Below are 22,474 nucleotides of genomic sequence, written 5' to 3'. Positions count from 1 at the left end.
ACTCCTTTGGAAACCGCGATTACGCTATTATTCTCCTATCACGGCTGAGTCGAATTTGAATGATGACAGCTTCCCAATTCGGGCTACAAAGGCTAATCAACCTCATATTGGTTTATAAAAGGAAGCAACTTTTCCGGAAGGCACTCCTTTTTCAATATTTCCTGGTTAACAAAAATTAAAAAATTTATAAAAACGTCAATTTTCAGTCTTCAGCTGAAGATTGGATGCCAAACGACGATTTTTTCGGGAACCCTCAAAATAAATAAATAATTAAATTAAACTCGAAACTAACTGGAAAATCTATTTTGTGAAATCTCTATTATTAAGCCGACATAGTGCCAGAAACAGGGAAAACAAATCTCCGATGCAGCAGCATCCAGCATCCTATTGAAAAAAAAACGAGATAACAAAAACGTGTCTTGTTCTTCTGACTTCTAGTAACCCACAAACTAAATTCGATTTGATTTCTACATCTGGTACAATGAAAGACTCTTATTGACCAATCTAATGCTTCTTGAGAAGCTGCCGTAGTTATGAAGAATGTCTTATTAAAGTTGAATCTATCTTATATTGGGAATATGTAATCCATTTCACATCTCGTGCTAGTACACAATATAGACACACATATGAGCACAGGTGTATTGATGAAATATGTTTCATTCGTCTCACTGGGGCCTTGTTAGTAGAATCAATCAAAAGTTGACTTGGAAAATAAGCTGAAACAAGAATATAAAATTTGTATAATGTTGCAGTTTGAATCAACACAGAAAAAGTAGTAAACTTCGCTGAACTTGTATTATTATTTCAATAACCGGCATCTAGTTCACGAGCAACATACATAATATAGTTGAATATTGTCAGGCTGCTTTTAGGCGGCGGAATAGATGAAGACCATCTACATTGCTTGCATACATTCAAACGCGCTTTCCATTTTCTCTCCTGCGCACAGGAGAGCAGAGATTTCGGTCGTCGGTACCTAGTACCTTGTGCATCCAACCCAACACCACCGGATGCTGCTGCATATGTGCAATCCCTCGGCTCTCGAACAGCACCAAAACATTGCCGTTTATTGTCGACTGTTCCACTATTACACGGCATTCTGTAGAAAATAATTTAGTCTAGCCAGAGTAATTGCTATTGTTGTTGTTGTTGCTGTTTGGATGCAGCACAGCACAGTACAGTACAGAACATTGACCTAGGTTTGCTTGTGTGTTAGTACTGTGCGTTTGACTGTCAATGCTGTCGCTGTACTTCTTGTCAATTTTTTCGAATCTGCGTGTATCAAAGCTTGTAATTGTAGGCTTAATTGTTTATTTTTCTAGTATGGTCTTTGACAACAGTTGCAACAATTGTTGTTGTACACCTAATTTGCGACTATAAATAATTTTGGTCTGAATTCAGGATCCCACAGATACTTGGTTTTGTTGATAACAATATTATTAATATCCGGCCACGCAAACAATTTCAAAAAGTGCATAATTGTTATTTTTTGTGAATTATTTTTGTGAGTACACCGTTGCCAATAAATGGAAGGAATAGGTCTAATAGTAATCGAATCTCCCAATGCATTACGAACGAAATGTGAGGTGGGTGGATACCTGATCGCGTGTCTACTTTAACGCGATCGTATCATTTGCCGAGATAAATTAGTAACCGTTAGTCGCTTCCGTTACTGGTGGATTGGCTCTGCCAGGAAGTTACCATCGGTATATCTCATGGTGAACAAGAGTCCCTGAGTGCAGAGACTTCGCATCATAATATTTTTGTCTTTATACTTTAGGATTTGAATGAAACTCTTCTGCTATGTTAGCAATCATATTAGGGTGCATTTTTTATAACGTTTTTATTTCAAGATTTACATTTCTTATGGTTAATTTTATCATGTATTACCTTTTTTTCATACTGGTGTGCAAATGAAGTTTTTTTTCAGATACATGTGATATATTAGATGAATTTTATGGTTTTTGAAATGGTGATTCCAAAGCTGATTTCCATTTCTCTTCATCACTTCATTCAACTCTACAAATGTTTCATATATAATGAAATATGGTGAAAATTTGTATGCAGGAGTTTTTGGTACCGGGGAAGGTTCTTATAATGGTTAGATACCCTTGCTCCCATAAAAATTAAATACAAATTACCTCATAATTCGTGAACTAATCAAGCAAATGGAACCAAATTTGGCACGTGGGAGATTTTGAAGTAGGCCTACGTCTTACGGCAAGATTTGGGATAGAATGTTATTCCACAAAATCAAAAAAGGCGAGCGTCACGAAAAAATGAAAGATTTTGAGAGCTAATGGCATGGCGCTTTCCTCAACGATTTTAAATATGTTTGCGTCCATCGATAGGAAAATCATCTACGCATCCACCCACACCAATTAAGAAAACTGTTGATATTTGAGTGTGCACTATTGAAAAATTGGAAATAAAGCATTGTCCAACTAGAAATCCTCGTTTCGTGATTGATTGGAAAAGACACCATCATCGTTTTAACGTGTGTTGACGTAGGACTACGTCTTTGTTTACTATCTGGGACTGGGTAGCACTTTGTGAAAACGAAAATAGAAGTGTAACGTTGGGATGAAAGATTTCAAATGCTAATAACTACTAATCTACTGAACGAAACTGAACAATTTATATGTCGTTGGATAGATAAAATGACCAGCAATTTTATGCAGGAGCAATTTTAAGAGAGCAATTAGGAGGGCGTAAGAGGGGGGCTCCTATACAAATGAAACACAAATTTCTTCAAAACTCGAGAACTAATCAAGCAAATGGAACCAAATTTGGCAAGTGCGGGTTTCAGAAGGCAAGAATTTTTTCTTTGGTGAATTGAAATCCCTCCCCTCTTCACCTTGGGGAACCAGTTGCCAACTCTGAACTTGAGAAGTGCGATCTTTTCTAACATTTTAGGAATTCGTTCAACGAACGCTCTGCCTCACCTGCACAAGTCGCCATTGCCATCAACGACTGCCCTAGTGATACTTTTGAGTTCCGTCCATTTCACATTAGTGAATAAATCGTCTTGTCTGCACTCCAAAAGTTAAAGGCATTCCAGCGTCCATTCTAAAGTTGTGCTCGGAGGTGTTAATTACTCCACTTACAAAACTGTTTAACAGGTCACTGCAAGAGAACAAATTTCCTGAACTATAGGCAACGTCATTTATGTTCCCTGTTCACAAGAAAGATGATAAGCGTCGTTCAGAATTACAGAGGCATCACCTCCTTATGCTGCTGTTCTAAAGTTTTTAAGATTATTATCAATGAGGCGATTTTTTGCTGATCTTAGAATTACATTTCAACTGCTCAGTATGGATTCTATCCCAAGCGGTCTGTTACGACAAATTTCACCGAATTTGCATCACTATGCGTTCGCACAATGGACAACGGTGGACAAGTTGATGCTGTCTACACTGATCTCAAGGCAGCATTTGATTGAGTGGATCACGAAATTCTGTTGAGGAAACTAGGGAAACTTGGAGTCAACAGATCTTTAGTCGCCTGGTTCAGATCCTATCTGATAAACCGTTCGCTTCGCGTTAAGATAGGAGCTTCCTGTTCCGTAGTGTTTACGAATGTTTCGGGTGTCCGCCAGAGTAGTAATCTTGGGCCGCTTTTGTTCTCGTTATTTATCAACGAACTTCCTGTCATACTGCCGTCTGGTTGCCGCCTGCCTGTTTTACGCCGACGACGTCAAAATATACAACATCATCAACAGCACTAATGATTGCGGCTACTTGCAACTAAGGGCCCTATTCTCACAGTTAGGTGAGGCAAATTTAGGTAAGGTGACAATTTGTGATCCTCACAGTCACCTGGGTGACTGTACAAATCAAACGGGGAGCCGCTAGGTGAGGTGAGGTGACTGTGAGAATAGGGCTCCAAATCAAATGGGGCCTGTAAGGTGAGGTGACTTTAGGTGAGGTGACAGGAAAGTGAAAGAAGTGAGGTGAGGTGAAGTGACTGTGAGAATAGGGCCCTAAGTGTAGATCGTATGCAGAGTTGGTGCTCCCGGCATTTTTTGACACTTAGTATCAAGAAATGCAATGTGATAACCTTTACCGTAGACAGAAACCGATCAAGTTTACTTATTCAATTGCTGGACACAAACTTTAGCGGGTTTACCAAATTAGAGACTTAGGAGTTACTCTTGACTGTGAGCTGACCTTCAAACCTCACTACAACGACATTCTGACGAAAGCTAACATACAACTTGGCTTTATATTCAAAATGTCCGAAGACTTTCGCGACCCGCTATGCTTACGGGCGTTGTATTGCTTACTAGTCCGCTCAGTTCTTGAGTTTAATAGTGTAGTATGGTGTCCATACCAAGCGTGTTGGATTGCTAGATTCGAGAGAGTACAAATTTTGCTCGGCTGAGACGGTACTGTTAAATGAATCAAAATTGAGTCAAAATGATAGGGCCATTCATGATTACATGCATGGATATATGCCACAATCACCACAAATAGACTTACGTAGTCCTACGTCATCTATACGGTTGTGTCTTGTGCACAACCCTACTAATTTTTATATGGTGTACTGAGACCTCTCCCTCCTTTAAGAGGGGGGCTCCCATATAAATGAGACACAAATTTCTTCATAACTCGAAAACTAATCAAGCAAATGGAACCAAATTTGGCATGTGGGGGAATTATTTTATGATGGTTTGAGACCCCTCACACCTCTTGTCCAAAAGCAATGTATAACTAGTCTCCGCACTGTCTGGCTCTAGAGAGCGAGATTAATTGAAAGGTTGTAGCTAAGCATATACGGAAGAAAGTGGTGAAAACACCGATACCTTAGCACAGCCAATAAGCAGTTCGCTGACACTATAGCGATGCTGCAAAAAGAACGAAGTGCGGAATACAACACTTGGACAGTACCACAATAGATCAAAATACTGGTCGCAGTGATGATGTTCATACAGAAAAAAGACAGATTACTTTTCGAAATTGTCAATGCAGCTACTGACGAACGTACGCGCGCTTGATGAAGAGTACACTTAAGCACTTTTCTACACGGTTTGTTTATTTGAATGTTAAGAACGGCGCAACTTAGGGACCATTCATTTATTTATCAATACATTTGGGAGAGGCCCGACATTCGTCACGTATTTTGTGAATGGTTCTTGAGTAACCGAAAAAAACAAACCGTGTAAAAAAGACTTGAGTGTAAATTGATTTTTTTCGCTTTCGAAAGTGTAGTTGAAATCTTTAGTCACATTTTCTCCACGATTTCTTAACTTCCCAAGCACTGTCGATATAACATCACTTGATCTGACTACTTTATTATTGCAAAATTGAATGTTTTGGCAATATAAAATAACTCTTAATGTTCAACTTCGTCAAAAGTTTACTCAACCTCGATAAAAATGTGTAGAAAACTTCTATTATTCGTATGTTTTGGTATATGTTGAAATCTCTCGCTAATTTGTTATGCCAAATGACTTCAAAATTCATAAAGCAAAAGGAATATCACATATTAAATCTGGTTTAAACTACACCCTGTTCAAAGGATAAAAGAGGAGAGCAAGGATATAAAATATTTATCTCTTCAATAAAAAATTATTTCCATAATTCTAAAAATTAAACATATTTGTCATAAAGATAAGTCCTGAACTGCGATTCTAGTCTTTACCAATATTGGCAGAAAACATTTATTCATACAATATTACAATATTGAAAAACTTCTTCTTGCGAACTAAATATTCTGACGTTTTGAATTTATAGCTCTTAATATATGTTATCATTTAAAAAGCAACAGTCGCAAAATGACGGCCGCGTTACCTCATACAGTAGCAAAAACAACTTCGAGGTTACGCAGATTGTTGCTGGCCTAATTGAGCGTTCAATGGCGGCCCGCGAATTATTAAAAAAACCTTCCAAACTGCAATCAAGACAAGCGGATATGAACCTTCTGCTTACGATTGTCTCAATGGGACCTACTTCGGATATGTGACTCATCACGAATTGAACCTTACCAATCATGGCATAAGGCACCAAGCGGCTGCCTACATGAGCGGAAAAGGGAACGCAACAGTTCGTTATCGTATGCGCGTTCACGTGATAACCGCTCACAGAACTGGGCAAACTCCATAAGAAAACGCATCTTTTCACCGCGCTCAAGGTCATTCGCTCGGCGCCGCTAGTGCATCTAGGTCATTAAATGCGTAAACACAGGCATATATGAGCAGATGTTCTTCCATCGGGCGGCTGCATGCTGCGGCTGATCTAATCCGCGGTGGTGTCCATTCGCCTCTCATTATATAGGTGATTTTCGAGTGCTATGTGGATCTGCCACGTTCACTGCACGCAGGCCTGGCAGCCAAGCAGGCAAAGAGACTACCGTAAAATTAACTTCAAACTTGACGCGGCAGAAACAACGCGACGACGACGACGACGACGACGGTGGGTCGGCAGCTCCATAAAAAAGAGTAAAGCAGACAGCAGCAGCGGTAGCGGCGCCCCATGTTTTTGCTCGGCTCCGAAGGAAGGACGGACGGCTTGAAATCAACGTCATAGTAACTAAATACTTCCATACAGGGCAAACTCGCGAGTTCGTCGTGAGCACTGCCTGCCGCTGAAGTACAGAGAGAAGGCCTTGGGAATCTCGTTTTCTGGCGTTGCTTTTGAACTCCCCTTCCTTGACTCCATATTACGTCGTTCATCTTCTTGCGCTTGAGTTCGATTCGATTCGATTCGATGTATGAAAAGTCAGGTTTGGAACTGGGGAATTTGAACTGCCCTATGACTATCGCGACCGGCCAATGTAGGTCGGAATTTCGATGCTATAAATGATGATCAGGCCAGGCGACAGACAGCATCGATCGGTTGACCTCAGCAAGCCCGTCCGTGCGTGCTCTGCTCATTGATGAGAATTGCATAGCATCCTGTTGTAACCTTCTTTCTCGAAAAAAAGCATGAATATGTATAAATAAACACAACCTTTCTTTTAATAAATAAAAACAAACATTAACCAATAGAGAAGTTTATATGATGTAATAAACAATCCCTGCATTTTATTTATAGTTGTATTTAATGGCATTAAATTGATTGGTAATCAATTGCCATCATGGATAAAATAGTTTGAAATGGTATTAGCCTGCAACGATTATTACCTACTTTCAAAAGCTTTAAAAATAATCATAAATCTAACCGTATGTTTGATTGCCTTTTTAGGGCTTTGTCGCAGCCAGCATCAAAGGAGAACGAGGCGATGAGGTGGAGGTGGAGCTGGCCGAAACCGGCAAGCGCATCCTTGTGCTCAAGGATGACATTCAAAAGATGAACCCGCCAAAATTCGACAAGGTCGAGGATATGGCCGAGCTCACCTGTCTGAACGAAGCGTCCGTGCTGCACAACATCAAGGATCGATACTACTCCGGATTGATCTATGTAAGTAACAGACATTTTTAAATTTATAATTTTAGAAAATTTTATTGTGCATTAAATCTTAACGGGTAGATATACCACAAAAATACAAAAACTCTAATAGGTATATAACCAAGGCAACAATCTTTCGATACTGCTCTTGTGATTCCTTTTACGGAAGGCTGCCAGGGCAGCCCAATGGTGTTAACCTCTCGACTTTGATTTCCTTTTCAAAGGAATTTCGTGTCACATTTGACCAGCAGCTGATACAAAAATTTAATCCATTCACTGAAGCTTATATCAGTCAAATCATAGAATCACATATTTTCGACAAGTAGTTCACTCAACGGGGCTGTCCACAAGTCGAAGAAAAATAACACAAAGCTGTCCGCAAATCGTTTCCACACCCTGTGGCCCCGCATCGAACGCAACGTAATCGCATATCCCCAAGAGTAAACGTCCTTCGTGTGCATTATGTGTACCATTCTTTATTTGGGCGGTACGAGTAAATTGAATCAAAAGGCAAACTCCTTAAAACAATCTGCCAAAAAAGTTTCTGCCATGCGCAAGTTTTGCTGTGCACTGTTTTTTTCAGTGCTGCTTATGAAAAAAAGACATCTGTCGATATAACAGGTTCGGCAGGCAGTATTTTTAAGATTTACGGGTTCTATTTTTGGTCCGCAATGTATCTTTATCATGATGCAGCTGCGCTTTATTTAAGTGCTGTAAACAACTATATTACGCATGACCTTCTGTTATGAGACTTTTTTATTACCATACAGATTACGAAAAATTTTCCTTCATTTAAAAGAAAAATTTATCATAAATTCATAATTCATGAATCGTAGCAAAGAAGGGTTGAACCTTTCGACAACGATTATTCGCTAGAATTACTTTGGAAATAATTTTGATCAAACTGGTATTCCAAAAAGCTTTTACAGTGCGACAAACTGCTTTTTTTCTAATTTCTTTTGATCAATTATTAATTCCTAATTTAAATCAGATTTTTTGGGCCGTAAGAGGTAAAATCGCTAAAATTTTAGTAGATACGCATTATACCATGCGAACGACCGTTTATTTTTTTGAATAGCATTCTAGAATAAATGGTCGGTTTTAACGACCTAGAGGATAAATTTCGAAAATTTTTCATATTCTCGAGGATTTAAGAGAATTTAATTTGTTTTAAAGACGCTCTAAGTTTCCGATGCATTTAACGGCTTTTCCTGATTACATTCAGATCTATTGTTACTATTACCAAGAGAGCAGTCAAAAATTAGTGCAACAAAGTGTACAATCTGTCCGATTAAATGGTGTATCGCTCATTACCTCTTTGTTGTTTCTTACTCGGTGGAGAACCAGGGGCGTCAAGGTTATTGATAAACTGAATCGTAGATCCTGTTTTTTTTTATTTTGTACGGCATCTGGTCTCGCAACCGCCTCAAGATGTGCGTTCTTTTGCAGTTGTACAGCGTTATTGTGGATGCTGCTGTTGAAGACATACATTTTCACATATCGCGCTATAAAATAATGTTAATTGCTTGCGGCTCTCGGCGCCTTGTTTTTGACCCCAGTAATTGTGGAATTCAAGTTTTTCATGCCTTGTTACGTGATACCGTATTGAAATATTTCTGGTCACGAAGTGCGTCGTCCGTTGTACCCGTCCGTGAAAGCCCTCTCCGTATATGGAAATGTTCGGTTGTGTCGTTCGATTGGTTACTGGGATGTCGGATCTGGGTGCTCGGAACTTAATGCTTAAATTCATGTGTATGTAAAACTTGGTATAGGTATATTCACTCACTCACGAAAAGTTACTTTTTTTATTTTTTTAGTAAAATTGTAAACAAAGTCAAGAAACAAATTAAAAGGATGTTAAAGCTTTGGTACTTCATTTCGTCGTGTTTATCCAAATGTTTACGAAATTTTAATATTTCAAATCGCTAAATATTAAAATACAATTTCCAAAGCGAATAATTTTCATTAGATTTTATATAGATTTTTTTCTAACCTCATCTGTTTCTCAGATTTAAAACATAAAAATCAGTCATAACCACAACGTATGTGCCGATTCTGAAATAATACATTTTGAAGCAAACCTCATGTAAAATCAAGAGCAAAATTACATCTTCTGGAAACAATGAGCCTCTATGCCACGTAGAGACCCTAAGTCAAGTAACATTTTGGGGTTTATTACACTCCTATAATGGTATTTAGAACTAATTTTGAGCATAAAAACCATCATAAGAATGCAATAAAACCTTCATTGTTGCTTGGGACACTTTGTGTTATTGTGGAAGCATATAAACAGAATACATACAATAAAGTTTTCATTAACAGCCAACTTTTCAGTTTTCCACTTAATTGCGTTAAAGCTTGCAGTTTGTCTTAAATTGGCTGTTCCTTATTTGACACGTTAGTGTCCAACTTATAGTGATAAAAATTTATATAGAAATGATTGCTTTAAATCTTGCTGTTCAGCATTTCAAACTAATCGGTATCTATAGTCTGTATAGGCTATAGTAACTTTCACGATATTTCTATGGTTTGTAACGTACAACACTTCAGGCTAAACAAGCGGCACCGTATAAATGTGTTAAGTTACGATAAGTGAGAGAACTATTTGTATGCTTAATAGTACTACCTGACACCATCCACACGAGATTCCGCAAGTTTCCCAAAAATGGAAACTTGTTTCTAATGGCATCCCGATAGAGCTAGCAAATATAGGAATGATTTAAATGTTTCAATCACCGTTAGCTTATTATTCAACAACATCACGTGATTTGATGTTTGAAAACTTATAACATACAGGCAAAACGGTTTGTGTTTAAGAGATCGATCGATGGACGACATTCTCAAAGTTCGAATGTAGCTTCGAATGTCAAAATTATTCACAAATCATGATATTCGGTCTAATCATTATCATTCCTAAACAGATTAGTTGACATCGTTAACAGCTGTCATTAGATTTCAATGTGGAATGTAGTTCAATTATCGTAAAGCCAATTTCTGATGTAACTTCTGCTTTACTCATTACTATCACGAGACGGAATATTGGACAACCGCGACAATCTACATAAATAGGCAGACCGGTGCGACACATTCATTAGTGAAGAATTTGCCCGATTCAGCATTCGAGCTTCTGTGGTTGCGGCTGAGAACCTGGGCTCTTCTAACAACCTAACGAATTTTGCATGTGTAAACTTTCCATAAACTGTTTTTCCAATTATTCATAGCATATTTATACATAAAACCATAAAAATCTTAGAATAGAAACAAAAGTTTGAATAAATTAAAAACAGTGGGACATTGAACTTAACCCACACAATAATTTTCCGTTTCAACTGTCCGCAATAAACCGTTTAATACCAACGCAAAGTGAATCACCTTTCCTTAATGAGGTCCCGAAGAAGTCACAATAGCAAATTGCTTCAAGAAACCAAATTTCGAATGCAAACTATGCGCATTCCAGTGTGTATATTTTGATGTGTTCTTTTTTTTGTTAGAGCGAGCCAAAGAAATAGAATGTGAATCGAATATGATTATTTATTATCTTTCTTTGTGTTAATCTCTCCGCTTGTGTGTTTTTACATATGTAGTCTTAATGTGTTAGTGTGGGGCGCCGCAGCAAGTCAACGAGTAGTTTCTTCTATTTTTGGCTTACGGCTATTTAAGCCAATATCAGTCGTCATCAGAGCCCATTTGTTGGCTTAAGGCGTTTGTACGTTTATGTTTTCACACATTCCAGCAGAGGTCATATTTGCCGTTTTTTGCATTATATCGTCTCGAACCACACTGCTGCTTGTTAGCCTCAGCCTGGTCGTGGCCATAAGAAAACTAATGAGACAGAAATTGATAATGCTACCTTGTTTGAGTTGCGCCCTTTGTCGTTCGGTTCGTCTCAATTTCATGAAACCATTTCATTACTACGTTCGTTCTCGTCATGCACTAGTTTTTTGCTATTAGTCACATATTCACATGCCGGTCGCGGGTCTGTGAGCTGCATGGAAATGAATTGACGACGTTGACGATTGATAATGGAAAACAGTTGACTGCTAGTAAACGTGTTTAAGCCAAACCAGCTGCTGTCCCGGTAGTCACCCGCGCAATAAAGGAAATTTTCGAACGAGGCACTTTGATAAAATGTTGTAACAGGGGTCTAAGAAGAGCCGAAATAAATGGTGCTAAACAAATTGATTAATTTATTTGAATTAGAAGATTATGATATAATACTATATAATTTTTTGTCACTGATTACAATTTTGAAAAATTTATGTTATGTACAGTCGTCAGAGATCTATGTTATCCGGGTACAATTATAGATCTACCGATGAATGATTACAAAATTGGCACAACATGATCAATCCAACGCTAGATTTAAAAAAATAAAACTCTATAAATTATGTCAAATGTCTCAGTCTGCTACTACAATGCTTAACTTAAAATTACTTCCTTGATTGGAAAATGTCATGTTTTATTTTTGTCATTTTCAATACATTTATTGTCTAAGAAAACGACGATTGTTCGTTGAGCACGGTTCTCAATCACTGTTTTTATTGCGCCTCTCCATTTTTCTTAAAATTAACAACTTTAAACAACGTATTTCTTTGTATAGTTTCCGCGAATGTGGTGTTTCATGTTAGTCGTTTCCTGTGTTATGCTAGTCACGCTTTATAGCAAAGGAAAAGTCCATTTTTAAAGTAAAAGAAATTTGTAATTGCATGTCAATCCCCAATCCTTAATAAAAATTTCGAGGTGTAAATTTTCATGCTATCGGTATTTCGATATTTGACATGTAGTTGACGCTGCTGTATAGAGGTTCATGGAAGATTAAAGCTCGTTTAGTATAAAGATATAATCATGACCAATTATTGGAGATTGGATCAGTTGACGATGCAGTTACACGCTTCTACGATGAGCTTTATCAAATATTTCGAGCAAATGTACCGCTCAGAAAAGGCAAAAGGAAATTTCACAACAAACAACCGTGGTGGAACGGGCAGCTTCGGAATCTTCGCAACCGTCTTCGAAAAGCTAGGAAACGGTACTTCAGATGCAGGAGTGAATCGCGGAAAATTGAAATGCGTGAAATTGAGGCTCAATTCAACTCTTTGAACGCTTCAAGTTTTCGCGATTACATTCATCGTATCGAAGATAATGTAAGAGCGGATCCGAAGTCATTTTGGACCTACGTTAAGGACCGACAAGCAGTAAAAGGGATACCTCAAAACATGCGCTACCAAGGATTAGATGCCACTACGCCGCAGGAAACAGCGAATATGTTCTCGTCTTTCTTTCAAAGTGTGTCAAGTAATAACTCACCACCTTTGTCTGAAACGTACCTGAGCAGTATTCCGCGTTATGACGTGAACGTACTTCAGATGAATTTCTCGCCCCACGAAGTCCAACTGAAGTTGCAATCCATCGATGGATCAAAAGGACCCGGTCCTGATCAATTACCGCCTTTCTTTGTAAAACAGTGTGCTGATGCTCTCGCTTACCCTGTAAGTATACTGTTCAACCGTTCTATCAGCGAGAGGCATTTCCCAACTATTTGGAAATCTGCTTCAATCACACCGATTTATAAATCTGGTTCGTTTAACGAAGTAGAGAACTACCGTGGGATCTCCATTCTTAGCTGTCTGCCAAAGGTGCTCGAAAGTATCGTGCATGATTCGCTATACCAATCTGCTAAGTCCATAATATCTGCAGAGCAACACGGCTTCATGAAAAATCGTTCGACCACTACAAACTTGCTAAGCTATGTATCGACTATTGTGGATAAAATCGAAAAACGACAACAAATCGATGCTGTGTATGTTGATTTTGCCAAGGCTTTTGACAAGGTTCCACACACTCTGGCAGTTGAGAAGTTTAGGAGAATGGGACTACCTGAGTGGCTGACAGAATGGATTCTGTCGTATCTGACGGGGCGTAGCTCAGTGGTGAGAGTTGGCGGGACGTGCTCTACTCCGTTCCAGATTCATTCTGGTATTCCTCAAGGTAGTGTTTTGGGGCCTCTGCTGTTCGTTCTTTTCATCAACGACCTTTGTGGAAAATTGAAATCTCCGAAACTATTGTACGCTGACGACCTCAAATTTTACCGTGTAATCACAACACTAACAGACTGCTGTGCACTTCAAATGGATATTGATGCGCTTATTGAATGGTGCAGGTTGAATGGGATGAAGGCTAACGTCAACAAATGTTGCATAATCTCATTCACGCGGGTGCGTGCGCCGATTGTTTTTGGTTACACTATGGAGACAACAAGCTTAGAACGTAAGGGCGTAGTGAAAGACTTAGGGATTCTCATCGACAGCAAACTGAAATTTGTGGAACACATCTCTGCCGTTACGGCTAAAGCATATGCAATGCTAGGTTTTTTGAGAAGGAACACCAAATCTTTTGTAGATGTTTATAGCCTCAGAACACTTTACTGCTCGCTCGTACGCAGTGTTCTCGAATATGGGGTGCAAGTTTGGGCTCCATATCATGCTGTTCATGTCAACAGACTCGAACGTGTACAAAGGCAGTTCATCCGATACGCTTTGCGGAATCTTAATTGGAGAGACCGGATAAACCTGCCACCTTATGTAAACCGGTGCATGCTGATCAACCTACCGACACTGGAAAGTAGACGAGTACTCCTCCAACGTATGTTAATATTCGACGTGTTAGCAGATCGCATTGACTGTCCAGCTATTCTTGAGAAATTACGATTCAACGCACCGTCACGAGTGATGCGCCAAGCTGAGTTCTTTCGACGATCGACTCACCGCACGGCTTACGGAAATAACAACCCACTGGAAGTTTGTTGTAGTCGTTTCAACGAAATTTATCATTTGTATGATTTTGGTATGTCAAAAAATGTGTTTAGATTTAGGATTAGCAGTAATTAGTACTAAGTAACATATCTGTGCGATGTTTTGTTATATCGAAGATTAAATTAAAATTAAATGACTCTGGTGAGATCTTTCCAATTTATTTAAATTAAATTTTATTACATGTGTAATTATATACGAGTCGACCCATTTAGTACCAAATGAGTTGAAAGTCCAAAAGTAAATCCATTTAATTCTAATATTGCTTTCAGGCGGGGCTTATCTTTATAGGCTTATTAGCTCGACCACAACATTATTGATCTTTTATAATATCACATGGGTGTGTGTTGTATTTGGCACTGCATTTTTGTGTTTCACCGTTATTAAGGGCATAGTACTTTTTACACCATATTTTTTACTTTATTTCAAATATTTTTTTCTCGATAACGCGAAAAGCAAATCGATTCGGGCTTTTTGCATATTAAACATTGCAGTTTATTCTAATATTTACAATTTTGTTTGCATATGTGAACCACTTCCCCTCTCCCCTATGACTCCTTGAACATGATCATTCGAAAAAAACTTGATTTGCGGTACCATGGATTGGCGCTGGAGGGCTTATCCGAATTGAAAAATTCCAAAACGGCATGAAAGTATATTAAATTATCTCGTGTTTGACCCATCCTTTTTTTAAAATTCTAACTCATAACAAAATGGCGGACATTCAAATATATAAGTAAGGTTTTTACTCGAAAAAATTGATTTTAAACATTTCTAAAAAATACAAAAATTGTAATATCGAAAAAAGGATGGGTCAAACACTAGATAATTTTGTTGACTTTGAAACAAAAAAAGAATCATGAGAATTGCTTGAGCCGTTCTTGAGATATTTATGGTACCGACTTTCAAAACCTGGTTTCGAGAAAAACGACGTTGAAGTTTTTATTCGCAGTATAATCGCTCCAGACATGCGCGGTAGAAATAGCTGTAACTTTGTCAATTTTTGGAATTCATCGAAATGACTTGAAACACATATGGTCAAAATGTTAATCTTTCGAAATAATTTCGATTTTCGATTTTTACCTTTGTTATACAATATAACAAAGGTTTAGGAATTGATCGAAAAACACGAAGTCGATCTGAGGCCCGGAGGGCCGTGTCATATATACCAATCGATCAGGTTCGACGAATGAGCAATGTCTGTGTGTGTGTGTGTGTGTGTGTGTGTGTGTGTGTGTGTGTGTGTGTGTGTGTGTGTGTGTGTGTGTGTGTGTGTGTGTGTGTGTGTGTGTGTATGTGTATGTGTGTGCGCTTCAATTTTCAATCGCCTATTTCTCGGAGACGGCTGAACCGATTCGTCTGCTATAACTTTTATTTGAAAGGTATTTTTACCTAGTATATCACTAATAAATGATTTCGTGGTCTGACTTTTAGTTTAAAAGTTATAAGCAAAAATGTGAAAACTACGTGACACGATTTTCTCCGGAACCACATAACCGATTTCATCGATCTTAGTACCAAATAAAAGCTCTTACTATTGCTAAACTTCACATCAATTTTTATTGAAAACAAACAAGTGGTTTAAAAGTTATGCTTAAAAAACCAGTTTTGACAAGGTTCAAATGATCGCCTGTTTCTCAGAGATGGCCAAACCGATTTACGTGCTATTAGTTTCATTTGGCAGGTAATATAGCCGGATAGATCACTATTGAATGGTTTTTTGATTGGATGTTTAATTTGAAAATTCTGAGTAATTCAATACACCACACCAAAATTAACAATAATTTATAATGATTTTAACCAAGTTAATGTGTCTAATTTCAATTATTTTTACATCAAACGAGAGGTTTTCACACTACGAATATATATGCAAAATTTCATAAGAATTGGTTTTACCGGTCAAAAGATATTAACCCTCGAACACTCGCACCAATTTTTATAACACAGTTACTCGCGCGCACAATAGCCCAAAACCAAAGAAACTGTGCGCACTAGAGTTTTGACTAGGAAAACTTGGTTTTAAGTTTATCGAACCTTTGGAAGAGTTTCTTGAAATTGAAAGCTCTATCGTCTGGTAGAATTTGAATTTTGATTAATCTAGGGGGATGAAGTGAAATAAAAAAATTATTTTCCTTCAGTTTCAATACAACACATTGATGTGTTCTGCAAAGTTTTAGAGCATATTATTACAAGAAATTTTGCTGAAGACAGCAACCTTCTATCTCTTCAACGAAGAGATCTTATTTATTGTATATGAATTTGAAAAATCAGTTTTTCTATTTTAGCTCTTTTTGTAATTGTTGTATGACTTTTTCATGTATTACAAAGTTGTATAAATAATAAAAATACACAACTTTGCTGAGCATAGTATACCTCTATGTTTCCTTGTTTACGAACTGTAGAACTTTGATTATAAAAAATACCCTGATTTTGACCCCGAATTACTCGACTACCAACAGACGGATACATTTTAAACATTTTACATTTGCTGGTAGTTTTGCTGCACACAGACACCATTTTTCCATATGAAGTAACAAAAGAAAAGTCCAGTTGGAGCCAATTGCGGTACACCTCACATGCTACTTGCTTCGTTTCTGTGATGTCGGTTTATGCTAATCTATTTTCCTAACAATTTAAAGTAATAATGCATTGAACAATTCTGACATTTTGCTCATAACAAGTTTATTGAAGAATATACGTTAGTATATACGTAATATACGATTTGTAACTATATAACAATATGGCATTCAAAAACCTACATATGGTGTACAAAATACAGCAGCGTGAGTAACCAAAGGTTCATAAAAATTGATGAAATTTATTCAAGAAAACTTTATTGTTGTGAATCAAATAGAATGGCGTTACAGGAAATTATGCATAGTTCAAAAACCCATAAACTAGACCTTTACTACGCAATGTATATGTTAAAGAATAATATTTCATCTTACAACTTACTTTTACTTGCACTTACCTTCATTAGTAACAACTTACTCAGCAATTTCATGAGAAAAGAAACTATCAAAATTTATAAGTGCTTCTATTTGTTTCAAATTTTGTAAACTTATTCAATTTCCAAAAATTTCATGTAAACCAAACGTGTCGATTTCTATCTCAAATTGCAAGTAAGACGGTATAACAAAGGTTCCTTTCACCACTAGGTTGATTAAAGCAGGTTTTTTAAATTGAAAAAGTACTATGCCGCCTTAAGAAAGCAATAAGCTTATATTTTATTTTTTACTAGCTGACCCGACAAACTTCGTATTGTCACAAATTAAACTGTGTTGTACATAAATCGTGAATCTCCTGCCACAAAAGACGATCATTAAGACTGTCGCAGTGGCCTTTTAACCCAATGCCCTTTTGGCATACAAAAAAAAAATCGTGAATCTCGGATGACCTTTGTCACAATTTCGAGCATTGCAAATTTCTGATATGATATGATTTCTGATATGATATGATAGATGATTCATTTTGGCAGTTACGTAACTATGCAAGGGTAAGGGAAAGCAAGGGTAGTTCAATATACAAATTTGGAATTTTTGCTCACAGTAAAGTAGCAAACAACAAAAATCCCCTCCCCCCCAATTGCTTAGCCAGGTAAAATAAAGCGGATAGCACTTAAATATTCGCCGTGATTGTATAAAGATTCACCGAATATCATTTCGCGAAAAACCTTACGCGGAATGTACCACTTCACGGAAAACTTGTTCGTGGAAAGTACCATTTCGCAGGGGTGATCCTCTCCTTACTTGCTGTCACTCGTTCGGACCATACTAAAAGAAAGTAATAAAGGCCTATGAAAACAAACAACCCACTACCACAGCGTGAGGGGTTTCATCGGTATGGGAGCCCCCCCTCTTAAAGGGAGAAGGATAATAATTCACAATAGAAAAAATTCTTGTCTCCGAAAACCCCACATGTCAAATTTAGTTCCATTTACTTGATTATTTCTCGAGATAAGAGGAAATTTGTATTTTATTTGTATGGGAGCCACCCTCTCAAAGAGGGGAGGGGTCATAATTCCCCTCCTAAAGAGAGGAGGGTTCTCAATTCACTATAGAAAAAATTCTTACCTCCAAAAACACCCACATGCCAAATTTGGTGCATTGTCACTTTTTTCACATTGCAAGCAATATTTTAGCGCGGATCAGCATGGATTCCTCCCTGGTCGATCCACTACTACTAATTTGCTGTGCCTTACTACGCACATCGTCGAAAACATGTCTGCAATGACGCAAAGCAATGTCATATATACCGACCTGTCAGCCGCCTTTCATAAACTCAGTCAGGTAATCGCAGTCACTAGACTCGAAAGGCTTGGGATAAGCGATCGTCAGCTGATGATTGCCACCTGTAATTGTAGATTGTAGATTGCAGGTATTCCGCAGGGTAGTTATCTCGAACCGCTCATATTCCTGGTCTATTTCAATGACGTGAACCTCGTGCTTGAAGGACCACGATTATCATATGTTGATGATCTAAAAATATTCTCCCGTATCCGCCCAACTGAAGACTGCCTCGCTCTCCAACGCCAGCTGGATGTCTTCGCTGATTGGTGTACCTTAAACAGAATGGTTGTAAATCCCTCAAAGTGGTCTGTAATATCCTTCACGCGCAGAAAAGATGCTGTTACTTTCAACTACACGATCGATCATATCAAAGATTTAGGGGTAATCTTCGATACAAAGCTAACATTCAGACAGCATGTATCGTCAACAAATCCTCTAGCACCCTGGGATTCATTTTTAGGATCGCCAAAAGTTTCACAGACTACTGCTTAAAAGCATTACATTGCTCCCTGGTCAAATCGACTCTGGAGTAGTGTTCTGCGGCTTCGAATCCGAATCCGTCCAGCGTCGCTTTCTGCGTTTTGCTCTTTGTCGGTTGCCCTGGCGAAATCCGAGCCACTTCATAACCTACGAAAACCGATGTCTGCTGATCCACCTGGATACTCTTTTCACACAGAGGATACATCTAAAGTTCTGCTGGTTGCCTACACTCTGCGAGGGCCCTGTACCAGGCGCCTCCACCAATTCCAAAGAAACAGACTTATGTTCAGATTTAGCTGCACAGAAATAACCGTAAAATTAGGTCTCAGTAATATCAAACGGAATTCAAACGCATACCCATCATTTCTCCAAATTTAATTCAGTAAGAAAAGCCATCAATCCAGCCTCAAGACTCTTTGGTAATTTATTCGTTAGACGCCCCGAAAGCCGAGCATAGTGTCGGTAGTTTTTTTTTTAAATTGAAATAAATAACAAAACGTATAATCAATGAAATTTAGCAAATAATGAATTATTGTTACATATTCCAATGTTATCATACGCTTAACAGAACCTTTGCGCGAAAGGTCTGGTACAGTATTAGAAATTATGAAACCGTTGAATTGCTATCCAATACCTTTACAGCTCCATTAAGAGAGACAAGGAAAATGTTTCCTGAAATGTTTGTTACTATGAAAAAAAGTTCTTCTGCACAATTTCTGCTAATTAGAATATTATTAGTATTTTAAAACTATCTTGTAGCTTGAGTCAGGTCATCATCATGGCAATGACATCTGGCTCAATTCCCAATCAGGTGGTCAATCTTTTCGTTATAAAAACTAATAGAGACTGTAACAAATTCCAGATATTAGCAAAGCAAAGTCTTGGGTATAAATGTCTTTAAGACTTGACCCTTCTTTATCGACAGACTTTGTAGCCGGTTATTAAGGTGAAATTAGTCATCATCGATTCAGCAAGTCTCAAAAGCAGTTTTTTCTTTAAAACATACATTTTGATCATGAGAATATATTCGCTGTGTTCATATTGGCAAGAAGAATGCAGTGAATTCATTTCTATAACCAGAACCCCGCTTTTGGGCCAAAAAACTGCTTCCGAAATTGTGCTCTCCGACGAAAAGCTAATGACTGCTAGTTTCCCGTCAAAATACAGGTTATTTACGGGGTTCGTGCAACGATTCTACCGACTCTAGCTGCAGATTTTTCTGCTGTTAAAATCAGCCTTCTTTTTACTCTTGTTAGAAAATCAAAATTTAAAATCTAGTTTTTATTACAAATAAAATATAGTGCGATCTAGTGCTTTCAAAAAATATAATCTATGATTGCATGAAATCTTTTTTTTCTGTTTTCATGTCTCCTATTAGATACCAGAATTAAATTGCAGCAGCCAATTGTTGTAGCACGCGCGATTCACATTGAATTAGTTAGTTGCACCACTAACGCCAACCAGCAGCATCCCATTATCAACACCCTTGATCAACCGGCAACAGAATTGCTTTCAATCGTGTTACTGTGCTGGTTGTAACACAGTGTCAAAAAGGGGAGTCAGGGGGCCCTGCCCACAAATATTTAGACTTAATTTGGTTGCACTACATTGATAGTTTATGGTTCCATGGCATTTGCTTCTGGAAATATGTTGAGTCAAATATACTAAAATTAATAAAACAAATTAGAACAGAACAGTTAAGAACAGTATTTAAATCCTTAAAAACGAAGAATAGATCTTGTGAAAGATTAAACTAATTATTCTGGATGCCAAGCGAGTAAAGAAGGAACTACTACAGCGCAATGACTCTCTTCACAAATGCGTATATATGCTGATGAACTCTCTACTGTCACTTAATTTGAAAGCGTGGATGCATTTCTATACGATTACGTTTTCAGAACTACATTTGATGCTGTTAGTAGCGGCGTGCGGGGTGAATCTAATAAAGTGGCACAAAATAGCAGCGAAACGACTGTAATAATCAGTTGTCTGATGCCACGCTTTTTGAACCATTCAACTGAATTATACTGTCATGAATGCTTATTTCAAACGGTTCTAGGAGGCAGACGTCCAGTGGTTTTGTTAGCACGTGCCAGTTTGTTGCATTATAATTGAGGAAAATCGACATAAAATTGGCACTTAACCATCAATAATATTTTTAAACCAATATATATTTCTGATTTTTTTTTGTGGCTCATAACATGATATAATTTTTAACACTGCATTATTCTTTTTAATTACAGGTAAGTTGCTCAAACAATACATATTTTCGCCAGTTGCGTAAGTAATCAGAATGTTTCAATGCTCATTGCATTTGGTTCGACTTCTTTTACACCCGGAATGAATTTCATTTTCTCTAAATGGGACTTGTTCGATGTTGTGAACAACTTCCTGCATGCATTACATCATTGATGTTAATTCATATTAGATACAGGCGGCCAGTCGTCGTTCCGCTCGCTTCTGCTATCGTTTGTCGTTTTCGACTAGTTCTCGGAAGTACCGTCCTAGTGAATGCTTTGTATACCAACCACACTTGGTCTCGTCTCCCTTTTTGATACACATATCGGCAGATATGAGGGTTTAATAAACTCCGAACAAAGTTCAACAAGTGGGCAAACGGACTGAACGCGTTTGTTGTTTTGCTTTTCTTTGGGAAATAATTTAAAACAGCCCACTGTAGGCGTTTTAATAGTTCTTTCGACATTGGCGTTGTTGTATTTGTCTTTACACATTGTCAAAGCAGTACATATAAGGCTGAACTGAAACAAATTTTCAAATTATATTAACTGAAAAATCAGAACCATGTATCAGAGTGTGTTCGTTAATTAACCTGTAATGCAAATTGATTAACTTAGTCAACATACTAGATCAATTTACAAACGAGTGACCACACAAATGTTCGCATTTTGTATTGACAGTCTGTAAGTTTATCGATTAGACAGACCGACTGCAGTGAAAAATTCTGTGAATGTGTGAAAGACAGCCGCGATGATTCAAATTTATCGTCGGACATTTGTTTGGACAGCTGGTGTTGGTTTTGTTGTACCAATAGCAGTGATTTCATAGCAGTTGATTTGAACGAGTCAAGACGAACCATTTTTAGTCTGGATAATATATTTTGAATCTATTTCGGTCGGGAGGTAAACCCGTCTCGTGTCAAGGCTGGGAGGGTTTTAAGGGTCGTATCGTAAATTTTTAATGTTTCCCCGGAAATTAGAAAAAGTTATCAGAATGATATTTCCATTCTACTCGTAGCCAAAAAGAACTAGAATTGAATTCAAGCTAGAGTTTGAAAATGGTTAAGAAGAATGACTAAACATTAAGTAAACTCATAGTTCACATTCACGCGAGTTTAATTTACGTTCTCAGCTAAAGCTACGCTGTACCGTAGCATGCAACCTCCAAAAATGGCTAATTACTGGCGCCTCTGTGATTATTCAATGCTATTTGAATATCGGCATCCTAGACCTTTGCGATGCAGATCAGCAGTGATCGGTGATCTGATGAA

General features: G+C 37.8%; 2 protein-coding genes across 2 annotated transcripts in view; one reads left to right on the top strand and one right to left on the bottom strand.

The window, feature by feature from the left end:
• The window catches only part of LOC128737532 (acireductone dioxygenase), a 389,037-nt gene that overhangs the window by 168,597 nt on the left and 197,966 nt on the right, over positions 1 to 22,474 (bottom strand). The gene's annotated exons all lie outside the window — the stretch shown is intronic.
• Positions 1 to 22,474, top strand: part of LOC128737517 (myosin heavy chain, non-muscle) — an 80,282-nt gene that overhangs the window by 7,882 nt on the left and 49,926 nt on the right. Inside the window, exon 2 of the mRNA XM_053832174.1 lies at positions 7,185 to 7,400. Within this exon, the coding sequence (XP_053688149.1) occupies positions 7,185 to 7,400 (216 nt within the window). The remainder of the gene's footprint in view (positions 1 to 7,184; positions 7,401 to 22,474) is intronic.

This window comes from Sabethes cyaneus, chromosome 2 (assembly GCF_943734655.1).
Source record: "Sabethes cyaneus chromosome 2, idSabCyanKW18_F2, whole genome shotgun sequence".
Taxonomy (NCBI): domain Eukaryota; kingdom Metazoa; phylum Arthropoda; class Insecta; order Diptera; family Culicidae; genus Sabethes; species Sabethes cyaneus.
Note: the sequence above shows the minus strand (reverse complement) of the source record. Positions and strands in the feature narration are given on the sequence as shown.